The 21,868-nt window shown below is 38.7% G+C and overlaps 1 protein-coding gene across 1 annotated transcript in view; it reads right to left on the reverse strand.

Annotated features, from left to right (window-relative positions):
• Window positions 1-1,133: 1,133 nt before the first annotated feature.
• sorl1 (sortilin-related receptor, L(DLR class) A repeats containing) overlaps window positions 1,134-21,868 on the reverse strand; it is an 83,153-nt gene continuing 62,418 nt past the window's right edge. The window contains exons 21-48 of the mRNA XM_073862992.1: window positions 21,443-21,581; window positions 21,166-21,339; window positions 20,331-20,444; window positions 20,122-20,244; window positions 19,819-19,938; window positions 19,508-19,633; window positions 19,308-19,418; window positions 19,097-19,228; window positions 17,767-17,898; window positions 17,367-17,501; window positions 17,122-17,274; window positions 16,838-16,999; window positions 16,628-16,756; window positions 16,376-16,499; window positions 16,137-16,306; window positions 15,933-16,045; window positions 15,746-15,847; window positions 12,968-13,034; window positions 12,766-12,848; window positions 12,587-12,674; window positions 12,318-12,502; window positions 10,900-11,019; window positions 10,645-10,809; window positions 10,253-10,425; window positions 9,081-9,189; window positions 8,773-8,971; window positions 8,470-8,682; window positions 1,134-2,897 (exon numbers count right to left, since the gene is read on the reverse strand). Of these exons, the coding sequence (XP_073719093.1) occupies window positions 2,827-2,897; window positions 8,470-8,682; window positions 8,773-8,971; window positions 9,081-9,189; window positions 10,253-10,425; window positions 10,645-10,809; window positions 10,900-11,019; window positions 12,318-12,502; window positions 12,587-12,674; window positions 12,766-12,848; window positions 12,968-13,034; window positions 15,746-15,847; window positions 15,933-16,045; window positions 16,137-16,306; window positions 16,376-16,499; window positions 16,628-16,756; window positions 16,838-16,999; window positions 17,122-17,274; window positions 17,367-17,501; window positions 17,767-17,898; window positions 19,097-19,228; window positions 19,308-19,418; window positions 19,508-19,633; window positions 19,819-19,938; window positions 20,122-20,244; window positions 20,331-20,444; window positions 21,166-21,339; window positions 21,443-21,581 (3,732 nt within the window). The 3' untranslated portion in view covers window positions 1,134-2,826. The remainder of the gene's footprint in view (window positions 2,898-8,469; window positions 8,683-8,772; window positions 8,972-9,080; window positions 9,190-10,252; window positions 10,426-10,644; window positions 10,810-10,899; window positions 11,020-12,317; window positions 12,503-12,586; window positions 12,675-12,765; window positions 12,849-12,967; window positions 13,035-15,745; window positions 15,848-15,932; window positions 16,046-16,136; window positions 16,307-16,375; window positions 16,500-16,627; window positions 16,757-16,837; window positions 17,000-17,121; window positions 17,275-17,366; window positions 17,502-17,766; window positions 17,899-19,096; window positions 19,229-19,307; window positions 19,419-19,507; window positions 19,634-19,818; window positions 19,939-20,121; window positions 20,245-20,330; window positions 20,445-21,165; window positions 21,340-21,442; window positions 21,582-21,868) is intronic.

The following is a 21,868-nucleotide window of genomic DNA, read 5'->3' on the forward strand; positions in this document are numbered from 1 at the left end:
TTTTACTATTATATCACACACAGCAGCAGGTGGGGACATATCATGAAAATCTGTCTTTTTCCATGTTTAAGTGCTACAATTGGGTCCCCAGTGCTTCTATTAACCTAGAAAATGAACAACCAGTTTTGGTAAACCATTTTCTGCAAACATGTGAAAAAAATAGGTAATTAAAATTTGTCTCCCCTTGTGACGTCAGAAGGGGATAATACCGCCCCTTAATCTGCACTATCCAACCACGGCACTGCCACGTAGTGCAGAGATCAGCTCATTTGCATTAAAAAGGATACACCCAAAAACGACACATTTTTGCTCACACCTAAAGTGTCAATTTTAACATGCTACAATAAATTGTATAACGGTATATGATATTTTGAGCTAAAACGTCACATATGTACTATGGGGACACCAAAGATTTATTTGACTTTAAAAATAAATGCTTAAAAATGCACCCCCTTTAATCCATGGATCCATATAGGCTTTTTTTGCAATGTGGTTTTGTCCATTAACTTTACTGAATGACGAAAGCAAAAGTGTTATTCCAAAAACTGGGTAGTTTTAAAAATGAAATAAAAAAATTACACGCATGCCTTAAAGTGTTTAATCCAAGTGGTTTTGCATAATTTCTTATAAAATTTTAATAAACTGCCTTTTAATCAAAACACTTTATGAAAACTTCTCAGATTATTTTAAAAATTAAAGGGGGTGAAACATAAATTTTGCCTAGGGCCTCCAAATATCTAGAAACAACCCTGATTGGCTGATAATTTTGGTGTGATGATCATATTGTGCATCCCTAATATTTATTGCATTTTTTAAATACATTATTTCTTTGCTAATATGTTTAAAATCTAAAAAAAATAAACTTTATAAAAACATTTTACACTGGAAAAGGGACATGTTTACAGGTAAAGAATGATTATCTGTTTGTTTGGATTTAGAGTTGTGAAGTGTTTACGATGAGAGAGATTGATTTGTAATAAACCATTCATTATATTCATTTACACCACAATAACACAGATTAATGTCCACTTATGGTTTTCAACCTCAGAAAGTGTTAATGGTGTTAACCAGCACTTAATGAATGCTGTGTAAAGTACAGCGTATGAGCAGTCAATCACAGCACTGAGCCCGAGTCAACATTTTCCACATTTATTTCAGCATAAGTGGTTCATAAAACATCTCACACTGTACCACTTAAAAGATTCATATCTTTAAAACCCTCAGTAGGCAGGCAAAGATTTAAACATGACAGTGTCAGTCACTGCCATGTAAAAATTTTACATCTTATAGGGCCCAGAAACCGAGCACGACAGACGTCGCCACAAATGGTTGTGAGTGAAAAATACACATGAATAAAATAAAAACGATGGCTCAGGACTCACACAAGTGCTGCACTCGAACAGTTTAAAACATCATACAGTGGTAATCGATATGCACATCACATTATTCAATCTTTATACAATTGGGTTTTTGTAAGCGCGTGTGCTTGTGTGCTCGCATTGAAATAAGGCTATGTGGTAGTGAATTACACTTTTTTTTTTACATCGATCTAACAGTTTTGTTTAACGCCAATAAACAATGGAGGAATATTATTAATAATGACCACAAGCATTTGAATGTAAACTGGCCATATTAAAGCTTTAACATTACAGTATGGGGGAGATCAAAACTATTTAATAATTCATATTTTTTACCTTAAAACATGTTACAAAAAAGATCAACAAAAATACATTCATGAACAAATATTATAATCAACACCCGCAATCCAGTTTAAAATGAAACATGGATTTAACACGTACCTTTACACAATGGTAAGGGAAGGCAAGACGTCTGCTCTGCCCTCTGCTTTACTTTTAGCTTGGCACAAGAGACTTGAATGAGGCCCAATGCTCTGCACAGGCTTCACTGACTGCTATACAGCACAATTGTCTGAGAAATGAACACACTGCGCTGCCTGTGGCAGTGTGACTCATAACGCTGGTACAATCTACATTAACCCAGTTCCCTGAGAACACTAAAGGACTAAAACCAATGGCGGCATCACACACAGGATACGCAAAAATGTTAATTGCTGGATAAAATGCATGAGATAAATCAAATTAATAAGCGTGTGACTTCAATGTGGACAACTGTTAGAGAGACATCTTTTGGTAATTCCCATCAGAAAGTATCTGATAAAACAACCAAGAGAGGTTATATAAATTTCACATTTTTAAAAAGCAGAGGGAAGGAAACCTATTGCTTACAAGTAATAAATGGATACAAAGTGTAAACAAGGTATTATAGACGAATGCTGGCCTATTGAGATTTTTATGCAACAAAAAAAAATCACATCCTGTGCAATTTACTGTCAACAGCCTACGAACCTCTTTCCCATTCATTGGTCCTTTTTTCATCTGTACACTTTTATGAGGTTTGCTTTTTTGTTGACTTTTTCTTGTTGTGTGTCTTTTGTACTGTACCCACAGCTAGGTGCTTATTTTGGCTTTAAGCAAATGTACTGCTCGTGTGAGAGTTTACAATTATAGGGTCTTTTCCCAGTTCGGTGAGTCTGCTGATCCATTGACAAACTTCTTCACAGTTTGCTTCAGTTAATGCCTACAAAGTCCAACACCCACATATATTATATATAAAAAAATAAGTTATTGCGAATCTGAAAAAAGTGCATCTTATATTCAAAAATATCTCTTTCGCTCCATGCTTTCTTTTCTTCTGCGGGGTCCCGAGACCCAAATCCAGCGTTTCTAAGTGACAGGGTATCAAGAAGAAGGGGCGTATGAAAACATGATGAGTGGGAGGAAAGTGAAGGAGAGAGAAGTTGTCCAGCTATGCAATCACCATGGGAACATCATCTGAAAAACCACTGATCATGGGAGAATCTTCATCATCATCATCACCTTCAGAAGAGAGAAGCAGATATTTATGATTTGGAAATGAATGATGTGAACTACAGGAAACTCAAATGGACTGAACTAAACAGATGTGAAAACTTTATTGAATTTTTCTCAACTGAAATGAACTGAAAGGAGGGAAGCTTTCTAACATCTCTGCTTTCATCTAACTAAAGTCTGGGAACACAAATTAATTGTAATGTACTAAAATAAATGTACAACATCAAGTAAAACTCAATCATGACAAGTATTTTTTACACTGCTGTTTATGGTATTAATGCAAGTTCCCGTACGTAATATAACAATTATGCTCTTAATTATAATTTTTCTTTTTTAACTCTTTCCCCGCCAGCGTTTTTTTTTTAATTTGCCAGCCAGCGCCAGCATTTTTATGATGTTCACCAAAGTTTAATGCCTTCCAGAAAATGTTCTTCTTTAAATATATAAACATACAATATATCAAATGAAAGGTTAGACCCTCTTACCATCCTACCTTTATTTGTTCTCTTTTATCACCTATCAAATATGGGTAGGTTTTTTCAAAAATTATCGAATTTTGAGCAAAAAGCTGAGATAACTGTTTTTGGGAAGGACTTTTGATAAAGATCGGATTCAGAGCGATCCTCAAAACATACACAGAGTTTGAACTGTTTGCCATAAGCCTACAGGAATACTTCCAGGTTTTATTAACTCGTTAACTTGTCAATGGTGGGGAAAGAGTTAAGGGCAATTTCCAAGTAAAGGATGAAAATGCATGTCAAGTTTATATTTATATTTATAGGGGTGCCTAACAATTAGTCGCGACTTATCGTTTGCAGAATAAAATTTTTTGTTTACATTAATATATGTGGGTATACTGTGTCTAATAATTATGTATATATATAAACACACACACATGCATGTAAATTTTAAGAAAAAATATATCTATTTAATAATTCATTAATTATATATACATACATACATACATATATATACATATACATATATATATATATATACAGTCTTGTTCAAAATAATAGCAGTACAATGTGACTAACCAGAATAATCAAGGTTTTTAGTATATTTTTTATTGCTACGTGGCAAACAAGTTACCAGTAGGTTCAGTAGATTCTCAGAAAACAAACAAGACCCAGCATTGATGGTGTGCACGCTCTTGGGGCTGTGCAGTTGGGCAATTGGTTGAAGGGGGTGTGTTCAAAAAAACAGCAGTGTCTACCTTTGACTGTACAAACTCAAAACTATTTTGTACAAACATTTTTTTTTCTGGGATTTAGCAATCCTGTGAATCACTGAACTTATATTTAGTTGTATGACCACAGTTTTTTAAAACTGCTTGACATCTGTGTGGCATGGAGTCAACCAACTTGTGGCACCTCTCAGCTGTTTTTCCACTCCATGATTCTTTAACAACATTCCACAATTCATTCACATTTCTTGGTTTTGCTTCAGAAACAGCATTTTTGATATCACCCCACAAGTTCTCAATTGGATTAAGGTCTGGAGATTGGGCTGGCCACTCCATAACATTAATTTTGTTGGTTTGGAACCAAGACTTTGCCTGTTTACTAGTGTGTTTTGGGTCATTGTCTTGTTGAAACAACCATTTCAAGGGCATGTCCTCTTCAGCATAGGGCAACATGACCTCTTCAAGTATTTTAACATATGCAAACTGATCCATGATCCCTGGTATGCGATAAATAGGCCCAACACCATAGTAGGAGAAACATGCCCATATCATGATGCTTGCACCTCCATGCTTCACTGTCTTCACTGTGTACTGTGGCTTGAATTCAGAGTTTGGGGGTCGTCTCACAAACTGCCTGTGGCCATTGGACCCAAAAAGAACAATTTTACTCTCATCAGTCCACAAAATGTTCCTCCATTTCTCTTTAGGCCAGTTGATGTGTTCTTTGGCAAATTGTAACCTCTTCTGCACATGCCTTTTTTTTAACAGAGGGACTTTGCGGGGGATTCTTGAAAATAGATTAGCTTCACACAGACGTCTTCTAACTGTCACAGTACTTACAGGTAACTCCAGACTGTCTTTGATCATCCTGGAGGTGATCATGGAGGTGATCATTGGCTGAGCCTTTGCCATTCTGGTTATTCTTCTATCCATTTTGATGGTTGTCTTCCGTTTTCTTCCACGTCTCTCTGGTTTTGCTCTCCATTTTAAGGCATTGGAGATCATTTTGGCTGAACAGTCTATCATTTTTTGCACCACTTTATAGGTTTTCCCCTCTCCAATCAACTTTTTAATCAAAGTACGCTGTTCTTCTGAACAATGTCTTGAACGACCCATTTTCCTCAGCTTTCAAATGCATGTTCAACAAGTGTTGGCTTCATCCTTAAATAGGGGCCTGTTTCTTCACAAAATTGATGACCTCAGTGATTGAATGCCACACTGCTATTTTTTTGAACACACCCCTTTCAACTAATTCAACTAATTGCCCAATTGCACAGCCTTAAGAGCGTGCATATCATGAATGCTGGGTCTTGTTTGTTTTCTGAGAATCTACTGAACCTACTGGTAAATTGTTTGCCACGTAGCAATAAAAAATATACTAAAAACCTTGATTATTCTGGTTAGTCACATTGTACTGCTATTATTTTGAACAAGACTGTATATATATATATATATATATATATATATATATATATATATATATATATATATATATATATATATATATATATATATATATATATATATATATATATATATATATATATATATATATATATATATATATTAGGGCCGGGACTCGATTAAAAAAATTAATCTAATTAATTAGAGGCTTTGTAATTAATTAATCTAAATTAATTGCATTTTAATCTCATATAAATATTTGACCTGAGAACATTAAGAAGTATTTTTACATGGATTTTTATGAATAATGACTGAATACATAAGCTTAACAAAATATTGTTTATTTTTGTTCAACCAAGTCGTTGTACCCGGAGTCGGGCTAATGTCCACGCTAGCTGCTGTTTTGCATTGAGATTATACTTGAGGCTCGATGTGCTGCGGTGATATGTGAATTCCTTGTTGCATATCTTACACACAACCATGCTCTTATCGACGCTTACCAGTGATGCGCGGGTCAATGTATAAACAACCCGCCCGCAACTCGGACCGCAAAGAAAAAAATATATATATTATACCCGACCCGCTTCCTGGCCCGCATTTCTTAAAGTAGTTTGTTTAATATTGCAGGGTTCGGGACTTCTCAGGTTTTGACTGTCTGTGTTCTGGTACCTATGTGCGCGGATGCCCCACCTCGCGTATAAAAACAACAAAACATAATATATACTATATAGCCTATATTAAAATTAAAATATATAAAAATGTGCATAATATATTTTTTAAGTTGCACATCGTTTATAGGTTTCTTAAGTGGGATTCGGATGTGAAAAGCGCTGCATAATGTACGCGCCTTTAGTCTTACCATTGAAACTTAACTAAATAAAAAAAAAAAATAAGAGGTGATATATAGCTTTAGCCTACATAAATGCGTATTGCTTTAATGTTGCGAGTTCCTCTTCAGCTTTTCTTGCTGTTATGTTTATAATAGTTCATTGTTCAGAGTTCATATTGATGATCTTATAGTCAATTTAAAAATGTTCTTACAAACTGACTCTATTCGTTTAACTTTTTTCCTTTACCTGCCGTCGCTGTTCTCTGTGCGTGTCCTCCGTCAAAGTAGCCTATTAAAATTAATATGAAGTTGATTTTTAAAAGTCTTAAGCACACCGCAAATCAAACGTGCTGATACAGTATGCTCTAAATGCGCGTTTAAATTTAACTTCTGGGCACTGCCAGGCTGATTTTTTGAAAAGTAAGTGATATAGGCTACTCACTGCATGTTTTGGCATTCGGTAGCATATGCATCAATGAGATGCACGGTGTTGCTTTTAATGTTCTTTTTAATTTATATTCACAAAACCTAACAACAAAACATTGTTTATAATTACGAGGCAAATTATTTGAAACGAAATTCGTTTTAAAGTAGCAAACAAAACTTAAATTAAACTCGTAATAAACTAATTAAATTGAAACAAAACAACATTACAACAATATTTAAACCCAACAATACTCAAACATTAACATATAACAGACATTAGGATACATGTTAAAATAATCTGTAGTTTGTTGGTAGATGTTTATTGGGCAAAACCTCCGTTGCAACCTCCATTTACCAGAATAAATCATTTTAACTTTGAAATTGATGCGTTGTCACGTTAAAATCAGCTGTTCGTTTAGGTTCCGTCTACTTTTATTTACACTGCATCACAACCCCGGCATCTCGAACTAAAACAGGGTCTGCAGCATTTACGAATGACTCTATTAATAAGTGCGATTAAAATGCGTTAAAATGTTTAACGCGTTATTTTTTGTGTAATTAATTAATCTTAATTAACGCGTTAAAGTCCCGGCCCTAATATATATATATACAATCAAATATTTCTTTAATATTTACGTGTGTGTGTGTGTGTGTGTGTGTGTGTGTGTTCATACATAATTACTAAACACCGTACAACCAGATATATTATGTGAACAGAAACCTCTACTCTGCAAACAATTAATCGCAACCAATCGTTAGACAGCCCTAGATATTTATCATATTAAGTGACTAACTAAAAATATATACCATTTTACTAGATTGTAATCTTTTTATGAAGGCAATACAATTAGCAATAATCCTATATATTCTATTTTATATACAATATATGAAACAATTTTCTGTGTATTTTTTAAATACATTTGAATTAAAGGTCCAGTGTGTACATTTTTGCAACATCTAGTGGTGAGACTGTGAATTGCAACCAACAGCTTAGTCCGAAGCTCACGCCTCCCTTTCGAAATGCATAGTGAAGCTACGATAGCCGCCACAGGACAAACATGTCATCATCGAGACAACAAAATGCACTTTATAGTGGAGTTTGTCGGTGTAGGGCTACTGTAGAAACATGGCGGCGCTAAATGGCGATTTCCACATAAGGAGACCCGAGGTGTATGTGGACAAAAACGACTCGTTCTAAGGTAATAAAAACGATACAGTTCATTTTGTAAGGTCTTTTATACACCACTGATAATATAGTATATATTAACTATATTAAATTGCATTTCTGTCAATAGATCCTTCTAAAAAGTTACAAAATGCACATTTAAATTAAATTTAAAGCAACACCAAAGAGTTTTTTTTTTTTACCTTAAAATAACTTCCAAAATAGTTTCAGTCGTTCATCCACTCTAAACAGGGTGAACAGCACTTTCACATTCGCTTTGCAGCCCTCTATCGGCCAAAACCACACTAAAGAAGTTTCCAACCGTCGGGTAGCGGTCCTGTAGTCCGAGTGAATACTACAAAAACTTGCTTTACGGCAGACCTACAATCCAATCAGAGCCAGCTATGCCTCAGTATTTATGACAGTGGGTAATGGACAATTACGCTTCTAACCTGTAGGGGGAGCAAAGAGCCAAAACTCTTTGGTGTTGCTTTAATTTTATTATTTTTCTAAATTGGATGCAAAAATGCACTTGAGATTTATAGGTTCAATGTCACCCTGGTCTTACCCAGATCATCTCCCGATGAGAAAATGGCAGAGCCCAGCCGAGAGTTGTAGTGGCTGTTAGCGAAGGCTGTGAAGCTGTGCTGTAGCCGCCGGTGTCTGAAATAAAGGATCCCCAGACCTCCACACACACCCACCAGCAGCAGAAACAACACTGGGACAACCACAGCTGCCATGTCTCCTGATTTACTCGACTGAGATGCAGAATCATTCGGCACTAAAGGATGACCAAAACAGTATGTCAGAAGACCAACTCGGCAGTTTAAGAGGCAAATTTTCTCAGCTTAGTTGTCATAATCTCTTATACCTTCTCCTTTGCCCAATTCGTCATATAGCAGCACTGCGGGATCTCCGCACAGCTGGTTGTTGAGCAGGCAGCGTGCCCGCACCGAGAATGTGTAGTTATGACCCACCAACAGGCTGCTGATCCTGAAGAATGTCTCTGTGGTATTGCCCAGACTTGTTGTGGAGTTGGTCACGCTGTCATGCATGTACACTTCATAGCCCTGAGGGGACATACAGGAAGTGTTAACACTGCGGTGTGCATTACTACTGTTGTAATGTCAATAAGTGTTGAGAGAGTAAGTAGTATTTTGAAAGGTGCTGGTGTCTAACCCTGCTCTCGTTGAAGGTCCGTTCTTTCACAGCTAGACTCTTCCAGAAAAGAAACACGTGGTCTTGTTCTTCTATGATCTTGAGGGCATCTGGGGCAGGTAGAGGAACAGTGTGGATAATATTAATAGGTTTAGAGGAATACAAATATACTGCATGTAACCTTAATAATGCTGAGGTGTTTCTATTAAAGGGATAGTTCAGCCAAAAATGAAAATAATGTCATTAATGACTAACCCTCATGTCGTTACAAACTCGTAAGACCTCATGGAGTTCATCTTCCGAACACAGTTTAAGAGGTTTTATATTTAGTCTCGCGCAAGTCACGTGACTGCAGTGACGCGGCTGACGTGTTTTCTGGTGCGCCCCAGCTGTTTTTTTTGTGCGCCCGGGCTTCATTTACAGTCTGATGGAGGCGCACGCTGTACGTTTGAAAAAAAAAAACTTTGCAAATATGTCTGAGGATAACACGTCATCCACTGCAGTCACGTTACTTTAGTCTCGCGCATGCGCTTCGCGGAAGAGAAGACAATGCTGAATTAAGTCGTAATTTTTGTTATTTTTGGACCAAAATGTATTTTCGATGCTTCAACACATTCTAACTGACCCACTTGTCACAATTTCACATGGACTACTTTAATGATGTTTTTATTACCTTTCTGGACATGGACAGTATACTGCACATACATTTTCAATGAAGGGTCAACAAGCTCTCGGACTAAATATAAAACATCTTAAACTGTGTTCTGAAGATGAACGGAGGTCTTAAGAGTTTGGAACGACATGAGGGTAAGTCATTAATGACATTATTTTCATTTTTGGGTGAACTATCCCTTTAAGTTTTTGTGTGTGCCAACAGTGTGTGTGTTTTAGATGGTTGCCAGGTAGTTTCCTATTCCGCCTACTTCTAACTTTCAAAGCAAGTCTATTAAATTTGACATCTGTTTTACCAGACAAAAATTGTAAATATGACAACTTAAAAATTAATAGCACACTTCTCCACCAAAAGCCACAAAAATGTTATTCATTGTAGCATAAATGGTGCACTAGGGCTTAGCGGTATATCGAATTTTGGTAATAAATCAGTATTTTTTTCCGAGTGGGATATTGTCATTGAATGGTCTTATAATCGGTCTAATTTTTTTTAGTTAAGTGATAAAGAGATGAATATACCCGTGTTGAGTGTGTAGCTGGCCTCTTTGCTCATGTTGAGTAGTCTGATGGTGATACTGTAGCGTCCTCCAGGCTCCAAGCCGTTCAGCGTGTACTCCACAGTGTTATTCTGAGTGTTCACCTTGTAGTCCCTTTCCGTCTTACGAACCATGTCTCTTACGTGCACTGCATACATCTGACACACAAACACATGTTTTTAAACACTCAAAAGCAGACTGCTACAAACTACAATATAGCTACCATCTTTAATGATAAATAAATGCAGTTTGCATGTACAGTGGAGCATTGCATTAGTACCACACGGTCTGAATACACATATTACAAAAATGTGCAGCTTGACTTCATTTGGAAAAAAATGCATTTGTCAATGTATAAATGCAAAAAAATGTTGTACCAGAGGACTGCTTGGGGAATCATACGGCGGCTGCCATTTCACAGTGGCCTGTGTCTTATCCACTCGCACTTTATGCAGGTTTCGAGGTGGCAGTCGTTCGCTGGGGATCATCTTAACTACCGCATAAGCAGACGGAGGACCCAGGTACGGAGAGATCACTCTCACCTGCAGACCATATCCAGAAGTGTCATTGCACTTGCAGAGTTATCATAAATTTTGGTTAGTAAAAAAATGAAGACAAAGCTAAACTCTCACCAGGAAGAGATACTGCTCGTCACTGTCTACAATAACAGTCAGGCTGTTGGAAGTTGTGTTCAGTCTGTGAGGTCTGCGGTAAAGCTCCAGGAAAGATGTCGCATAGAAGACTCCATACATCTATAAAAACATACACATTAATACTTACTGTACACAGAGGAGAATAAATTGGGATGAATTGTGCCATTTGCATCTTAAGAGGTTTTGTAGACTCTTTATAAGATAATTTGTTTTTACAAACAAGCCAGGAAAAGGTTCAATACAAAGAATATTGGGTAACACTTTACTTGAAGGGGTGTTCATAAGACTGACATGAAGGAGATTTTATGCATGTTTATGACAACTGTCATTAAAGGAATATTCCATTTTCTTAAAAGAAAAATCCAGATAATTTACTCACCACCATGTCATCCAAAATGTTGATGTCTTTCTTTGTTTAGTCGAGAAGAAATTATGTTTTTTGAGGAAAACATTGCAGGATTTTTCTCATTTTAATGGACTTTAATAGACACCAACAGTCAACACGTAACTCAACACGCAACAGCTTTTTCAACGGAGTCTCAAAGGACCACAAACAATCCCAAACGAGGCATATGGGTCTTATCTAGCAAAACGATTGTCATTTTTGACAAGAAAAATAACAAATATACAATTTTAAAGCACAACTTCAAAATGCTATCCTATCAATATTGGCCAACATTTCTAAAAAATGCTTTCAGCACCTTGTTAAATCAATGCCACATAGAATTACGGCAGTTTTGAAGGTGAAAGGGAGTATTAGTATGGTGTTCCTACTAATCCTTCAGTTGAGGGTATATTGAGCATACATAAAGTTAAGTATAACACTTTGACATGTCTGTTGCATTTTGTAAAGGTATTTAAAATTATTTGACATAGTATTAAATGATGAACCCATAAAGCTCGGTAGTTTCTTGAGTTTGATAATTATTCTGCTATGTCATGTTTATGACAGATTTATGACAAGTTATGATGTACTGGTTTGTCATAACAAAGTTATTTCAAACAATGTCATCTTTGCATTAAAAATGACATAATTAAATGAATGACACTTAATGACAGTTGTCATAAACGTGCATAAAATCTCCTTCATGTTCATGGCACGTGTCATGTCATGATTATGAAGGCGTCATATGTCAGTCTTATGAACACCCCTTTAAGTAAAGTGTTACCGAATACCGAAAGATTGGACTTTCGGTTTTGGCTAAAACTGATCTACTAAAGAAAAAAATATCTTGAATGACCTGAGGATGAATTACAAAATAAAACTGTTTTGCATGATTTTTTGCATCCTTTTAACATAAAGTACCCTTTACCCTACAGCTGACACATCTTACCCAACTATATCTGTAAGCAGACCATGTCAAATTTCAAACATTTCCATTTATGAATATTCCCACCTGAGCTGTAGGTCCGGTCCAGCTGCAGTCCACAGCAGTCTGGTTGAGCGGGCGGGCCTTTAGTGAGGGCTGGGCAGGTAAGCTGCCCTTGGTCTGTTGGCGAGAGAAAGCGGTGGGACTGTCTCCATCTTCTGTGTGAGCCCACACAGCCACCTCATACATCGTCCCAGCGGTCAGGTTCGTGGCTGCCGAAAAAGAGAAGAAATATTACACATCCGTAATGCACCGAAATGCTGATCGGACGCTTACTAACCGTGATGCATTTTTACCTGTCAGTGATTCTGTAACTGTGTAATTCCTGCTCTCCTTCACATGTTCATCAAACTCCCATGAAATGACGACAACAAAGTGTTTCTCCTAACACATAGACAGAGATGAAGAACCAATTTACATGAGAAAATTGACAAATGTATGCAACCCACCATTAAACACATAACTCTGGCTTTACCTTATATTTAGTAATGTAAGTAATGGACAAGCTCATTGAATCCTCTGTGAAGTTGGTGATACTGACAGAAGGTGGAGATAAAGCTGAAAGAGATGTGATATTAATATAATTGGTTTACACCATCCATGATACAAGATTTGAGTTTAGAAGTCCAGCAGGGGGAGCCGGTGCCCTTCTTGTTATCTGTGAAGTCACTCTATACCTCTTTGGGGAACAATGGATTTAATTTCAGTCCAGTTTCCCACTCCTCTGCTTGTGACAGCAGCCACCTGGGAAACACATAAAAGGACTATTAAATAACAAACTGGATGAATAAAGCGAGACTATTCAATGTACAACATTTAGGGCATTTTTTGCTCTAAAACAAATTATTACTTTATTGTCTAGCAATTATTATCATTTTATTTTTAAATACAAAGCAGTACATGTCTATCGTGTGTGAAAAAGCATTCAATAAAGTACATGTAAGCAAAAAAGGTACTAGAGATTGTGTTGTATATGTTTACGTTGCTAAGGATTGTTCCTGCACAGTGATACACAAGCTGTGTCTCAATTCGAAGGCTGCGACCTTCGAGGGGCGTATTCTAAGACCGTTGCGTCACAGCAGCGCAACTGAAGGCCAGAAACAGCACATTCACACGGGGCGCAAGCGTTAACACTTGACAGAAGTTGTGTCTGAACTGTGGCCAATCTTCAAGTTCAAACTGGTGCGCTACGTGTTGCTACGGTTTCCGGGTTGAACGAAATGTTTTCTGGAAACAGGGTTTGAGATACGTTTTCTCTTGTTTGGTGGGTCAGAACTTTAGTCCAATTAGCAGCAACATGTAAATAAACCACGCTGTACTAAAGAGACACCTCGCACAACGCTCTCTTTCATTCTGGAGAGCAAGGGCAGTGACTGTAACATCAAGTGTATTTTACAGCATTAAACACACATTTATAACGATTTCATTAGGCTCAAGAAACATTAAAAAAGAACACAAAGAAGGCCTTCTCAGCTACCGTAGCAAGAACTCTTGCATCATCAGAACAGGTTGTTGTTCAACATTTCTGTTTAAAAAACGCGGTGCAAAGTTTTGTCGGAGCTGAACGCAGCCCTGTTCTCCGGTCTTGCATAAATGTAATGCACAAGGTTATTTGCATGAGGCGATCTGATTGTTGTTCGCACGCATTGGCACTTGTAAAGTTGAGAAATTTTCAACTTCTGCCGCAAGCAACGGCAGTAACACGACGCTGACGGATCCACAATTCAGTTCGGCAACGCATGACGTCACCCATTAAAAGTAAACGAGGCGCGTTAGCATTTCAGCCCAATGTGAATGTACCGTAATGATGCGTTTACGTCAGCCACTGTAGAGCCGTCAAGCGCGAGGGATTTCAATGTTAAGTCAATGTAAGACGCGTTGACGGGCGTCTGGAGTTCTCGCGGTCGCATATGAGGCGTTTAACACGGCATCTAGTTTGCGCGAATGTCGCGAATTGAGCGTTGCCGTGGCAAACACGTGAATTGAAAAATTAGAACTTTGGCAGAAAAACGCGCCACGCTAACCAATCAGGAGCTTGCTATAGTGGTGACGTGATTACAGGATGAGAGCGGAGTCGCAGAAGCCCCTCCAATGACACAAATTTCCGCGTGAATGTCTCGATGACAAGAATTTCACGCGCGAATGAAGCAAGTGAACTCAAAATGTTCAAGCGGCAAACTAGACGCGGTAGATGCAAATTTGACGCCTCAAACGCAGCTGGTGTGAACCTACTGTAAGGCCGTCCGATTTTCAAATGATACATAAAGGGTCACTCCACTTAAAAAAAAAAGCTTATTTTCCAGCTCACCTAGAGGTAAACATTTGATTTTCATTGTTTTGGAATCCATTCAGCCAATCTCCGGGTCTGGCGCTGCCACTTTTAGCATAGCTTAGCATAATTCATTGAATCTGACTAGACCATTAGCATCGCGCAAAAATAACCAAAGCTTCGGTATTTTTCCTACTTAAAACTTGACTCGTCTGTAGTTGCATCTTGTACTAAGACTGATGTAAAATTAAAAGTTGCGATTTTCTAGGTAGATATGGTTAGGAACTATACTCTCATTCCGGCACAACAATCAAGGACCTTGCTGCTGTAACATGGCTGGAGGAGGCGCAATGATATTATGAGTAATTTTGTGCCAAAATATTGAAAATCTTTGGTTATTTATTAGCGTGATGCTAATGGTCTAATCAGATTCAATGGATTATGCTAAGCTATGCTAAAAGTGGTACCGCCATACCCGGAGTTCAGCTGAATGGATTCCAAAACGGTAAAAATCAAATGTTTAACTCTAGGTGAGCTGGAAAATGAGCATATTTTCAAAAAAAAGGGGAGTGTCCCTTTAAAATGAAGTCCTCCTTTCTCTGTGCTGCTAAGTGTAGCACGATTGAAGCCTACTACGCTATGCCGAAATTCATTGCGCGTCTGTAACAGCTGAATATATCAGCTGGATATTTTAAAATAAACATTTTAAACCTGTGTGTTTAGCAGAAAAAGTTTCTTGGCACTGTTTTATTATTAAAAGTTATGTTTTGTATTAATATTATTAGGTTTGATTATATGATATACTGGTTAGTTTAATCTATATCAATGTGTCATATTTTCTAAAATAAATTTTTTTTCCTGGTTGCACATTTATTTGAATAAGTCAGAAACATCTTCGCTGTGTCAGGCGCGTACAACAGGTAACGCAATTTATGGATCCTCCGAAGGCTAGACATTCACATTCTAATTCATATTGGAGGCTGTGACCTCCAAAAAACGAGGACTCGCTTTATTTACTATAAATAAAACACAGCTATTGACTAATCAGAATCAAGGACGCAATCTAAATGTTTTATATACAATACTACAAAAAACTTGACTAACAAGCACTGATAAATCGTACACAACAAAAGCACACAATGGATACAATTAAAGAGTTCAGTTTTGGTTTCTCATTTTGTCTCACCCTGAATCTGTAGAGTGAATTGTTTTTCAGGTTCCTAACTTTTGCATTAGTGCTGGTGCTACGCTGGGAATACCACTCGGGATTGTCCTCACTGTACTCCACCTGCACAATACACATCAAGAAGCCAGCGAGATAAAGGTATGTGCAAACGATTGTACAAGGACCTGTAATAAGGCTTTACACTCACGATATATTCTCTGATGAATCCATTTGCTTTATTTGGCCGGTTCCAGGTGCACAACACTGTCCCGTATTCTGTGATATCACTGGTCACCTGCAGGGACTGTGGAGGGTCCGGCACTGCCGCACAAACACACATTTTGATTTTAATTTAATAAAAACGTTGAATTGATATGTATTGTTGAAGCGACTGTCGCTAATGAGGACTTACATCCCTCTGGCGTTCGTAGTCCGAGCACTTCACTTGGCCTGTACTGCTTGCTGAGGCACTGAATCTGAACTTTCACCTGGTATGTTGTATCTGGCATCAATACGGTAAGGGTAGCGCTGGCTTTATTGCTGTTTGTGTCCATCGCAGTCCACTGCTGGATGCCCACTTGCCTGGACAACACATACAACATACATGTTAACTCTTTCCTTGTTTGAAAGCTCTAGTAATATGTTACTCACCTGTAGTATATGATGAAAGAGCAGGAGGCAGGCATATTTTTGGGTCTTGACCACGTGAGCGTCACAGCACCCGAGAAGTTAGAGCTCCATTGCAGATTCTGAACCTTGTAGGAAAGCAAATCGCCTGAGAGATGGATAAACAATTTCATTCAGTATGAACAGTATGTCAAAATCAAATCTGGTACAACATGTTACTTCTTTTGCGGTCACATTTAAATCGCAAGTACTTAGTAAACAGCTGCGGTTTCTCACCAGTGCAGTTCATCTCATCGCTGTGGTCAGAACAGTCTAAAAAGCCATCACACCTATCTGTGTTGCGCACGCAGGTCTCGCCATCAGCACAGAGGGTCGCATTCACACAGACCAATGACCCGCTGGTGGCTGCAAAAAGGTGGCGATGTGTTATGTTGTGAAAGCGATTACCTGCTCCTATAGGTGTGCACGTCTTTCAAAAACACTTACGACAGTTGGCCTCATCAGATCCGTCCTGGCAGTGTATGTGTCCGTCACAGCGCTTCCAGTAAGCAATACATGTTCGGGATTTTAAGCAAAGGAACTGATCTTTAGCGCAGCGGCCTGATGGAGGCGGAGCTTTAGTCGCCGCTGGGGTCACAGAGATGTTGGCTGAGAGACAGACAGTAACACAGGACAGATAGATGAACCAAAAATGATAAAGGAAGCAATGAAAGCAGTATGCACTGTATCAAGCAAATTGGCCCACATTTTGTATACAGTAAAGAAAGTACCTGTAGGACATCCCACTTCATCGCTGCCATCAGGACAATCAGCGTAGCCGTCACACACCCAAGTGTTCACAATACATGCGCCAGAACCACAGTGGAAACGGTTGGGAGCGCAGGTAGTTGGACCGGGGGCGGGTGTATGAGGAGCTCCACCACCTGTTAACAACATACTGTAGTTAATCCACTGAGCATGACTCTTGCGTTTGCAGTTATTCAATGCTAAAAATTAATTCCCTATATTTGTGCACCTGAGCATTGAGCCTCATCTGACCAATCCCCACAGTCGTTCTCTCCATCACACTTCCACCAGGCGGGCACACAGCGGCCATTCTTACACCCAAATTGGAAATAATGTGAGCAGCCTGGCTCCTCGGTTGGAGAAGCTGAAACAGGAAGTTCAGACATTTCAAATCAGACTTTAACAAACATCTGCAAAAGTCTGTATAGTGTCTGGTGTGACTGGACCATATATTAGGTAAACCTTTCGAATATCAGTATAAAATCAGGTCTACTTTGTAGCATTTTGCTTATTCTGGCCAAAAATTCCCCACTTGGAAAGAAAAAAGATTGTGTGACATATACCGCCAGTTTATAAGATAAGGGACAAAGATTATCATAATAAGTGAAAGATGATGCAAAAACATTCACCACAGTTGGCTTCATCCGAGTAGTCGCCACAGTCGTCCATGCCATCACATTTCCATTCCAATGTCACACACATGCCGTTGGCACACTGGAAGCTGTAGCTGTCACATGTTTTCCCAAACTCAGGAGTAGTTGCTGTGGAAAAATCAATTATAGGCATTTGCGTTACAATTAACTGTGTTAAACATATATAATTAATCACTGTAAGTGTGTAAACTGTCATAGTCTTAAAGGGACACTCCACTTAAAAACAATTGGCTCATTTTCTAGCTCCCCTAGAGGTAAACATTTGATTTTTACCATTTTGGAATCCATTCAGCCGATCTCAGCGTCTGGCGGTATCACTTTTAGCATAGCTTAGCATAATCCATTGAATCTGATTAGACCATTAGCATCGTGCTCAAAAATAACCAAAGAGTTTCAATATTTTTCCTATTTAAAACTTGACTCTTCTGTAGTTACATTGTGGAGTAAGAACGACGAAAATGAAAAGTTGCAATTATCTAGACAGATATGGCTAGGAACTATACTCTCATTCTGGCATATTAAATCAAGGACTTTGCTGCCGTAACATGGCTGCAGCAGGCGCAATGATATTAAGCAGTGTACGAAAACAGTCCCCTGCTATTGAAAGTAACCAAGGGGACTATTTTCGGGCGCTGCGTAACATCATTATTTTTGGTCATTTTTCAACGCAATGCCAATGGTCCAATCAGATTCAATGGATTATGCTAAGCTATGCTAAAAGTGGTACCGCTAGACCCGGAGATCGGCTGAATGGATTCCAAACAATAAAGATCTAGGTTTTCACTCTGGGGGAGCTGGAAGATTTGCCTTTTTTTTAAAAAAAAAGTGGAGCGTCCCTTTAAGGGTCGTTCACACTATGGACAAAAGCTATAAAGATCACTATATAAGCGCCCACAACAGCAAACAATAATGTTATGTTCATTCGAAGTTTGCATGCTGCAGTGTTACAGTCATAAAGATATAGACTTTATAAAGATAAAGACATAGACGACCTGCTGTTGCATTACGTTGGACACATGGATATATTAAATACTTAAAAGATGAGAATTTTTTTACTGTATCGGTATGTCAGTACCAGTTGTAAAGCACCTTAGACATTGTCAAGCTCAACTGGTCGAAAATGGTGAAAGCAGTGCATCCCAATGATATTGTTCCTCTGTATCTTTAGCATTATAGCTGTGTTATTCCCTAAAATGTAAACGATTAAAAAAAAAACGTTTTAAAGTTATAACTATCATCCACAGTTTGAACGGCCCTTTAGTTTCATTCTGGTCACATGTATCTATTAGCAAAGCATTGCTCTCACAGCAGCCAGCATACGCCGCATCCTCATCAGATCCGTCTGCGCAGTGCCGCGTGCCGTCACACACCAGAGACTGGAACAGACACTGAGCTCGATTCTTGCACACGAACTCCATATACCGTGTGCAGAGAGGATCTGCAAGAACAGGCACTTATTATTCTGCAGCACTCCCATATTAGCAGTTAAACACTACATTAACAACCATTATATATACCACAGCGTTGCTCATCGGAGCCGCCCGGACAGTCCTCCACACCGTTGCAGTGAGCACTAGCAGGCAAGCAGGTGCCGTTGGAACACAGAAAGCCGTTGCATTTTTCACCCCCTGCACAACGAACCAGTGATGATTTGTATGTTTACATAACTGAGTACACAGGCGATGAAGTGTTAATAGGGCAATGTTTGTAAACTGACCACAGTGAGTAGGGTCCTCATCGGAGCCATCTTGACAGTCATCATCCCCGTCACACACCCAGCGCTGAGGAATGCAATGACCGGTGTGACACTGGAAACTACTGCTCTCACATGTGTGGTGGCCCACTATGAAAAAACAAGAGAGAATTAGGACTTATACTGGACATTCTGTACTTGCATCCACGGGCTTAAGATCACAAAGGTCACGGATTCAATTCCCAGAGCTAAAGTTGAAGCATCTGGCCAATGTCAGAATGTAAATGTAATGCATATCTTTGCTATCTATATGTAAATGAGTCTGTTTATCTCACCAGTACAGTTAGCCTCATCTGACCAATCCCTGCAATCGTTGTCTCCATCACAGCGCCAGGCATCTCGGATACACACACCTCTCGCACAGGTAAACTCTCCAGGACCACACTGGTGAGACGCTGTAAATAAAAAGTAGCAGCCTACTTTTTTGGAATGGATACATCTACTACACGTCAAATAAACATATATATGTATGTTACTTTTACTTAACAAATTAAGTTAAACAATTACAACGTGCAAATTTAATGTATTTAGTAACCATGTGGTGTCTATTTTTGTGTCTGTCATCCACACACACATACCACAGTGGTCTTCATCGCTGTTATCGCCGCAGTCATCCTCATGGTCGCACTTAAAGGCCAGAGGAATGCAGGAGCCAGAGGCCACACAACGAAACTGTACAGAGGAGTCACAGGAAGTGGTCGCTGTGGAGAACGAGAATGATGAATTAAACACACATTTATGCAGTCTCGCACAAAATAGAAGGGGTGGGGCTTGTGACATCACTCACGGCACTCCTGCTCATCGCTCATGTCGCCACAGTCATTATCGCTGTCACATTTCCAGATGCTGCTAATGCACTTGCCGCTGGAGCAGCGGTACTGGTTCGGCTGGCAGGTGTGTTCTGATAGGCAGCGGGTATAACGAAATGTCAAGCGTTTTATAAAGAGACTCTGGTTTCACACATTAAAGGAAAACGCCACCGTTCTTAATATTTTACTATGTTCTTACCTCAACTTGGATGAATTGATACATGCCAATCTTTTTTCAATGTGTGCACTTCATCTTTGCGCAGCGCGTTGTGGGTGTGTTGGCATTTAGCCTAGCCCCATTCGTTCCTTAGGATCCAAACAGGGATGAATAAAACGTGGCGATATTTTTTTAATATTTTCGACACCATCGGCTCCAACAAAACGTGTTACGACGCCAAATGTCGAAGTGCTGCAATCTACATGTAAGTGCTCTTCCACCATACAATAAAGTTCTCATTTTTTATCCGCTTAAAAAAATCGCCACATTTTTTTATTTTTATTTAATATGGTGCCACCATATTAACGCGAGTAATTAGGGAAACCGTGGAAGTGTTTGGTGGTTTCTAAATTCATCCCTGTTTGGATCCTAAGGAATGAATAGGGCTAGGCTAAATGCTAACACATTCACAATGCGCTGATAAAAGATAGGTATGTATTAATTTGTCTAAGTTGAGGTAAAAACACAGTAAAATATGGAAAAACTGTGGCGTTTTCCTTTAAGAAACTAGTAGTAATTTAACTACGTTTTGCATATTACCTATGACTATAAACATAAAAACAAACTTTTTGCCTGACATAGTTAGTCTGTCAAACCTGTTTTAATGCATGTATTATTGCGTTGCTGGTATCCGCTGGGACACTGGCACTGAAGTTCTCCTGAGGGCAGGGTGGTGCTGGGAACACCATCTGGGCACACACAATGACGTTTGTTGCCAGGCTGGGGAAGGCACAGCAGACTGCAGGGCTGCTCTGCACAAGCATTTAGACCTGCAGGAAAGAGGAACTCTTAGAGCTGATTTTACTGGGAATTTTATAATTTAGAAACACTTATGTGTGTGTATTGAATGTTGTTCTGTCCAAAAAGACTGACCTCTGTTTTTTCCCTTGTAGAAGATCTTAAGATCCATCACTCCTGTCAGCCTGCCTACTAACAGCTCACTGTCTGGTGAGCCTGATTTTGGCGCTTTGAAGATGCCCATTCTAGACCAGTCATCCCAGTACAGATCATTCTATTCAAACCAAAGACAAGTTTAATAAAGACAAATATATGTGACCCTGCCTGTGAAATTTAGTAGACTACAATCTCATTATCTAATTATTATAAGAGATTAGGAGCATCAAAGTTTGTTTTCAAATTAATTTCAATCTTTGTCATGGTCTTAGTCAGTATTAAAGATATCAACGTTATGGGGTGGTTTCCCGGACATAGATTAGCTTTAACCAGGACTAGACTTTGGTTTTATTAGGAAATATAACTAGTTTTAACAAGCATGCCTTACTAAAAACATTACTTGTG

This window comes from Misgurnus anguillicaudatus, chromosome 24, assembly GCF_027580225.2.
Source record: "Misgurnus anguillicaudatus chromosome 24, ASM2758022v2, whole genome shotgun sequence".
In the NCBI taxonomy this organism is placed as follows: domain Eukaryota; kingdom Metazoa; phylum Chordata; class Actinopteri; order Cypriniformes; family Cobitidae; genus Misgurnus; species Misgurnus anguillicaudatus.